The following is an 8,304-nucleotide window of genomic DNA, read 5'->3' on the forward strand; positions in this document are numbered from 1 at the left end:
GGAAAGGAAAGGAAAGGAAAGGAAAGGAAAGGAAAGGAAAGGAAAGGAAAGGAAAGGAAAGGAAAGGAAAGGAAAGGAAAGGAAAGAAGAAAAGCCTGTCAACTTTGGTAATTAAGAGATTAACAGAAATGTTAGAGAACAATTTCCAGTGAGTAATGAGGTCAGAAACCAGATGGCAAAGAGTTGAAAATGAGAAAATTATTCAAATGTCCTTCTGAAGTCTGGGTAAACTATATCTGCAGCATTCCCCTCAACTTTTATTTTAATAAACATCTTTTTTTAAAAAAAGAATGGAGTTAGCCTGACATGATCTTTTATTGATGAAACTATGCTAGTTCTCTAACATTCTTTCCTTTTCTAAATGTTATCTAATCATCTCCTTAGAGAAACATTATTGAATTTTGTTTAAAATGAAGTTAAACTCACTAGCCTAAATTTTATGGACTCCATTCCTTCCTTTTTTTGAAAATTCAGATAAGGTTCTTTGTTCTTCACTAGTCTTTCCCTCCTCCCATTTTCCATGACCTTTTAAAAGATCATGATGGCTCAGCACTAACATTTTCCAATTCTTTATAGAATGTGATTTGGGTGGGCCCAGTGACTTAAACTCAGCAATAATGCAAGGTGATATCTTATCTCTTACTTGGTTTGGATTTCAATTGTGTGCATTGGCCATGTTTTTGTTCCATCCTATTCTGACCAGTCCTTAAGTGGCATAGTCTTCATCCTGCTCACCCTCTTCTAGATGTGATCCAGTTTGTCAGTATCCTCCATCTGTAGCTCCCTTGAAGCTCAAGTGGTTCTAACATTCCTCCTTATCCATCAGCTCTAGTCACGTTTCATTTTTCCAGTTGGATGTTTTCCTGGCCTCATCATTACTTGACATTTCTTGCTCCTGAAGCTCAGGGGAGGGAACTCACCTGGGAGAATAAGTACGTCATTTCTTCCAGACAGTCCCCTCGGTCCTGTTCCAGAACTTTCTGCTTTTCTGTCCAGGTCTGTAGTCTTCGGCTCTGACATTGGTCTATTTTTTCTAGAAAGATGTAAGAGTTTTGGGCATTGGAGAAATCCCCAGTTTTTTGGCAGGTTTGTATGTGGTTGATTATATTCAGCCTGGGAAAAGAAAACAGGAGTTCAATGGATAAATAGGTTTCTCCAGATTTCTTTTAAGACTCAGCTCAAATTCCACTTCCACAGCTTTCCTGGGGATTCCTGTGTTTGGCAGGGGAACTGAGATGACAGAGAGGAAGTAGGAGAGTGAGTGTTTGGGATGGTGTCTTGCAATTATTTTTAAAATGCTGTTTTATTTTTAAAGAAAAGAAGTACAAAGGGGAGGGGGGAAGAGAGAAACTCCTGGAAGATGAACCCTACCTCCTCATTCACCCCCACACTAGGCCAAATACAAAAATTCCCAGTTAGAGTTCTAAGGAGGAGTTATATGATGCCCAAGACCCAGAGGTTTCATCTAAAGTCTACTTGGATGTTTTACATGATTTCACATCTATAATCGATATCATACTGCTTGCCTTCTTAATAGGTAAGGGAGAGGCAGGAAGGAGGAAGAGATTTAGAACTCATAATTTGAAAAGAATTTTAAAATAGATGAATAAACTGAAGTCTACTTGGGTGTCCCCAGAGTCTTTCTTGGGGTCACACTCATTGCCTTCCCTCTGGGAGGTTCTTTGCAAAGCTCTCCAGAAAGGCCTCCTATCTAACTGGTCTTTCCCCAGGACTTCTCTCTTCTTTTTTCTCCAGAATCCTCTCACCAGCTCAGGTCATGGGGCTGAATGAGCACACCTACCTGATGGACTGAAACATCCTGTAGGTGCTATATTTCTGGATCATGTACCCAAGCCTGATGAGGTTTATATGGAATATTTCCAAGATCAGCTTCTTGGCCAGGGAGCACAGATGACCCGGAAGGCCCAAATTCTCAGCAGCCTCATTCAAAAGCAACAAGTTCTGTCTCTGGCCTCGCACATCCACCCTGTACTTCTTCTCCTTCTGGAGAGAGAACCATCTTCCAGGAATGCCAGATTTATGGGGGATGGAACTAGGAAAGGATCTTCCAATGCAGTAAAGGGGCCCTGCTTTCTCAGAGTGTTTAGGAGCCCACTGGTACTCAGAGAGATGGAGGGAAGGCAGTTGGGATTCATAGATCATGGGTGTTTGGAACTTTCCTCCTGGAAGCTGGATCTGGTAGACCTTGTTCACAATATTTGTCATTTCTTTAGGCCCCTCCTTTGCAGGTAGTGACGAGGGCAAAGAAGTGTCCTCTCTCTGCTCCGCCTGCAGTTCATCCAGGTCTCCTAAGCAATTTGTCCTCCTCTGTCTCAATAGCAATTTGTAACTCATAATCTCCTGCCTCTTCTTACACAGTTCCTCCTCCTCCAGTTTCCACTGCTGCTGTTTCTCTTTATGTTCCTTTTCCAATTGTTCCCAGGCCTTTTGCTGCCCTTGCCACCACTTTTCCTCCTCTTGCCATTGTTTCCTTTTTTCCTGCCAAAGCCTCTCTTCCTCAGCTTGCTCTTCTTGGGAGAGGCCTGTCTTCTCTGGGAAAGGGACCAGAGGCAGGTTTGATGGGGCCATCTTTTCTTTAGGAGACTCCTCAGCTGGTAAGTCTTCCTGGATTTCTCTAGGTAAATCTGAATCTTTCTCTTTATCCATCCAGAGTGCACTCTGAACTATCACTTCTCTTTTTTCAAAATCTATGTAATCTGTGCCTGCAGGTTTTAAGAGCATTACCGTGTTTAAAGTATGAATGTCTGTGTCCTTGGAGTTTTCAGGGTGCAAGCTTATTTCTGGAAGCGGCTGCATTTCTACCTTCAAAAATGGTATGTGGTCACCCCCCATATTCATAACTACTTCTGTCTTGGTGTCCACATACTTTGGGAAGAGCTGGGTTATTTTCTCCTCTTCTTGCTCTGTCAGGAATGATTTCTCCTTTTCTTCAAACTTTGGCTCCATTTCTGCTTCTAATGCTTCTTCAATTGTGGGGAGCCTCACTTTCTTCATAATGGTGTGAGATTTTCGGGTCCTAAAAAAGTGCTCAGTGAAGTTTCTTCTAATCCTGTCACCTCCACCAAACTGCAAGTGGTATCCAACAGTTGTATCTTCCAAAAGTTGTTGCCATTTCTGCTCTGTTGTTTGGAGCTGCTTCTCTAGAGCATGCTTCATGGCCCCGAGGACTTGGATCTCCTTCTGGTGGTAAAATTTTTGATCTTTTATCTCTTTTGACATCTCTATTTCTAAAATCTTGCACTGGGATTTCAGCTTGTGGTTTTCTTGCAACTGAAGTATCAAGGCCTGATTAAGGTTTTCTATCACAGTAGATATGTACCTGATGACTTTCATTTCTCCCTTGTTGAACATAGTAGAGTCCAAAAGCTCCTGAAGCATGGCCTGGACCTCACCTACATTCTCATTTGTGGTGTTGTTATCTTTAAGCATCTGTTCTGGGCTCAGAGGCTGAAGTGGGGAGGAAGATTTATGTAGAACCTTCTCCCTCCAGGCTTTCCAAAAGTTGCCTTTGGGCACTAAAGAATAACAGAAAAATAAAAGAAAATGAGCTTTTGCTATGATGTTGGCATGATTATTTCCTTTTGTGTGGACCCAATTCCCATCTAACTGTTAGGACTTTAGTCTACATGAGAGTTGGGGCAAGAGGAGGACCATTGTAGACTGCCAGAAAGAAAACTGTTAGACCTGGAGTCTTCCAGCTAGGGAGAGTGCTTCAGACTCCATCAGCTTTGTGTCTAGTGTACATTCACTCCATCCTACCTCCCCCTCCTCCATCCATTGAGAAAGCAAGGAAAAAAACAAAACATCATCAGTCCATCTTCTATTTCTCTTGTTTTTCTTCTCTCTGCTCTTTTGTGTTCCAGGATAGTGACTGCATACCCCAAGGATAACCCACCCTGAAAACATAGACTCATCTCCATCTCTGATAGTCCTCCACACCTCAGAAAATATCCCAGCTGGGCAATCTTCTGGCCTGTCATTCCTCACCAATTCAAACCAAACCAGGGAATCTCTAGCCACCATCAGGATCAATGCCCTTCCCCTTTCCACCTCACCTACCTGACCCAGGGCATGTGGGACTCACCTAGGGCTCTTTTCTTTTTCTCTTCAATCAAATTAGTACAAAGGGAAATCAGAGACTCAATGCCCCCTTCAGTGGCAATGAGAGAAAGTGGCAGCACCCTCTCCATGACTTCCACCCATTCATCTTGTTCGTCATCTTCCTTTTCATTTTTCTCAGTTTTGGTCTCAAAGGACAAACTATCACCTGAAGAAGAGGCAAAGGATTTAGGGATCTCCAGGGTCAGTGTGGTCTGTCCTGTTAATGGAGCCAAGGAAAGGACACTGGAAGCAATAGTCCTCTCCACTATTGGTGGTAAGGCTACAGGATCCAAGAAGTCCAGAATTCTGTAGGAATTCAGTCCTTGGACGGGGATACCAGACACCCTTGGGTGAGTAGGAACTCTCTTCTAGCTCCATGATGTCACAGAGTTTACCCCTACATAAGGATAATGGGAAGGACCAGGGGTCTGCCATCCTTATGACCCTAGACCCACCTAAACCAGATCCTTACCCCAGTCACTCATCCAATTGAGGATCTCATAGAGGTTCCTTTCCTTTGTCTCAGCTGCCCTTGAGAAAGAGGCTATTTTCTCCAGCAAGATGAATCTTATCTTGCCCTTCTCTTGTTCCCCTTGAATGTGTTTTCTTTCTTTCAGATCTGATTCTAAATCTTCTTGGAAGCGATTGATGACACCATTGACATTGCCCAAGATGTCAGAAAGCTGGATAGAAATATCCTATAGGCCAGGGCAGGAAGGGAGAGGGTTCACACTGGGACTCACAAACAACCAATTCTTCAGCTCTTTGGGGTTGGTGTGGGGCTCTGGATGCCTCTCCTCCCAGGATTTCTGAGGGAATGAATAATTAGAAACTCATTTCCCTTTGGGGAAAATGAGACCTTAAGAGCATCCCCAACACATTCTGAGCATCCCTATCAGGAAAGATCCCAAAGGTTCTGTTTACAAGTTTATGATCTGAATCAGCTTAAGGAGTCCTGGAAAGGAAAGTGAAACAGATAAAATATAGTGCCACCATTCTGCATCCCTCCTACCCACCATTATAATTATTTTTAGTCCTGGATCTTTTCCCCAGCTTCTCAGTGCTTTTCTTCAATCTTTATTCCCCCTCCTCAGACCTCTTCCTAACAATATCTATGCCTTTCTGTCCCACTCCTAAGTACTGTATCTGCTCCTTCTATCTCAGGAGGCCAATTTGTTTCTATTTTACCCTCTGTGGGATGAGTCTGGAAAGATATCTACTCTAGCTGGACTTTCCTATATCCTACTTAGGTCTTGGGTGCTAAGCAGTCATGTTCTAGACTACTCTAAGGGTTCAGATCTAGGATCTCTGAATCTTTTCTAGCAAGCATCCCCTAGCCCACGTCAGACCCTGGGATTACCTCCAATCTATGTCATGTGATAGATTCGGTAACTCCTTTCCATCTGCTATTTCAATCCACTCACCTCTTGGGCTCTTTTCAGCTCATCTGCTTCAATCTTTGAGATGATTGCCTTCACAGATGAAGGAGTCACTGGCAGGTGACCAGCATGAACACTCCCAATGGGATCTATCAAGGATTCACCTTCTGTCATGATGAAGATCTAGATCCCAGGGAGAAAGAATTGGGAAGCACTGCCTATGTAAATGAATACACAAGCAAACCAAAAAAAATACTACTAGTGGCAGATTCTGTAGAAACACTCATGAAAATGCTCCCTGCTTCAATGCAGTTTCTTTTGTAACTGCCAGATATAGGGTTCCATTTATCTCAGGGTTCTCAGAACTGACTCTCAGATCCAGGGTGACATCATCAGTTTTGTAGAATTCTGTCACTATCTATGCATCATCATCATCATCATCATCATCATCTCACTGTCTATCTTTTTCTTTTTCCCTTATCTATCTAACAATCTCTTTATTTTTGAAAAGCACACTAGAAATTTATTAGACACAAAATAGAAAAACAAAAGTTTCCAAAGATACTCAAGAAACATTCATGTGCTTTACTTTGAGAGCCAGGCCTAGAGATGGGAGGTCCTAGGTTCAAATATGGCCTCAGACACTTCCTAGCTGTGTGACCCTGGGCAAGTCATTTAACCCTCTTTGCCTAGCCCTTACTGTTCTTCTGCCTTAGAACCAATACACAGTATTGACTCTAAGACAGAAGATAAGGATTTAAAAAATATTAATAGTAAAAATAATAAAATGAAAAAAAAATGTTCACGAGGTCACAGCCTAGTCTAGTCTACCTCCAATCTTCCTTCACCTAATCAATCAATCAATCTACTTTATAAAAGTTTATTAAGCAGGGACAGCTAGTTAGCTCAGTGGACAGGAGGTCCTGGATTCAAATTTGGCCTCAGACACTTCCTGGCTATGTGACCCTAGGCAAGTCACTTAACCCCCATTGCCTAGACCTACTGCCCCTCTGCCTTAGAACCAATACACAGTATTGATTCTAAGATGTAAGGTGAGGGTTTTTAAAAAAACATATTAAACAGGTACTGTGCTTAATGCTGGGGATACAAATATAAAAAAGAAAATCATCCAGCTCCTAAAGGAGCTTACAACTAAATCAGAGAAGATAAAATACAAAAGAGAGCTGAAAAGGGTGGGGGATGGGGAAAAGGAACCCTTAAAGGAGCATGACAGAGTCTAAAATGGGGTACAGTAAGGTAGGAAATGAAGAGATGGCTAGCCTGAGAATATTCTTTAAATGGAGGCTTGGGAAAGAATTCCTAAGGAAGGGGAGGTGTTAGCTAAGACTTGAAGGCAGCCAGGGAGTCCAGGAGACAGACATGAAACAGGAGACAATTCAAGGCACAGAAGGCAAAATGCCCAGTCAGAAGATGGAAATGTTTTGTGCAAAGAAACAGCAAGGAGGGCTGAATCACTCTGAATCACAGACTATGGCAGGGATGGGGGGTCAGGAATAAAGTGTGAGAAATCTAGGAAGGTAGAAAAGGACCAACTTAGAAATAGCTTTAAAAGGCAAACATAATTGTATATTTGTTCCCCAAGGTGGCAGATAGGGAGTCATTGGAGTCTCTTGAATAAGGGAATGATATAGTCAGACCTGCCCTTTGGGAAGATCAGTTTGACAGACGAATGGAAGATGGTTTGGAATGGGGAGATATTTGAGGCAGAGAGAATAACCAGCAAGCTATAACCATAGTCTAGATGGGAGGTGAGGAAGGCCTGCACCACATTGGTGACGGTAGCAGAGAAGAGAAAGGGCCATATAGGTGAGATGTTATGTGAGAAGACAGGAGATAGCAACTGACTGAAAAGAGGCAGGGAGCAAGAGTAAGGAGTCAGAGAAGAAAGGTATCAATGACAGTAGAGGCTGAGAGCCTGCATGACTGGGAAGATGTCGGTACCCTTAGCAACAAATAAGATAGATTCTTGACTGGGGCAGTTTGAGTCTTGGATTCTTTGTTTTTGAGTGCTTGCAATGTTTTTGTTGTTGTTTTAATTTGACCTGGAAGTCTAGTTTTGGCTATAACATTCCTCAAAGTTGGGGGTTTTTTCCCTTGTTTTTGAGGAAGTTACTAATAGACTCCTATTTTTACTTTGTCCTCTGGTTCTAGTAAATCTGAACAATTTCTATTTTATCATGTCTAGACAGCATTTCATCTGAAAAAACAATCTGGGAGTTTTACTGATCTACAAACTCTTCTTCTTCCTCAGACTCTTATTCACTGTGTGACCTTAGGCAAGTCACTTAACCCTATTTCCCTTAGTTTCCTCACCTATAAAATGAGCTAGAGAAAGAAATAGAAAACCCCATCCAGTATCTTTACCAAGAAAAACCCAAAATGGGGTCATGAAGTTTAGACACAACTGAAAAACAACTAAATGACCAAAGCACATAGAACGGTCCTTAGAATTGTTCTACTTTGTCCAATGGCAGACCCAGATTTAAGGCAGATTTAAGTTGGATGGAAGGGAAATGTTTCCAACACTTAGGACTTCCCCAAAGTAAAGAAGGCTTTGTTGGGAGGTTCTGGATTACTTCTCAGGGGATGTCTTTAAGCAAGGGCTCAATAGCCACTTATTTGGAATGTTATGGAGAGGTTACCTTAAAAAATTATAATGGGATTACTTGTCAAAATGGAATTAGAAGAAAGAGGTCAGAGAGGTGAATGAAGTCCTAGAAAAATTAGATCTAATTGATATGTGGAGAAAAATAAATAGGGACAAAAAGGAATACACCTTCTT

At 42.1% G+C, this 8,304-nt stretch overlaps 1 protein-coding gene across 1 annotated transcript; it reads right to left on the reverse strand.

Moving 5' to 3' along the window:
* Positions 1-920: 920 nt before the first annotated feature.
* FAM186B (family with sequence similarity 186 member B) lies at positions 921-5,684 on the reverse strand (the record flags this gene model as incomplete). The annotated part of the gene is made up of 5 exons (XM_044684577.1): positions 921-1,113; positions 1,802-3,536; positions 4,106-4,288; positions 4,595-4,820; positions 5,547-5,684. Coding segments are annotated over 5 exons (2,475 nt in total), but the record flags the coding sequence as incomplete, so codon positions are not given.
* Between the last annotated feature and the right edge of the window lie 2,620 nt (positions 5,685-8,304).

Source organism: Gracilinanus agilis, unplaced genomic scaffold (genome assembly GCF_016433145.1).
Source record: "Gracilinanus agilis isolate LMUSP501 unplaced genomic scaffold, AgileGrace unplaced_scaffold5333, whole genome shotgun sequence".
In the NCBI taxonomy this organism is placed as follows: domain Eukaryota; kingdom Metazoa; phylum Chordata; class Mammalia; order Didelphimorphia; family Didelphidae; genus Gracilinanus; species Gracilinanus agilis.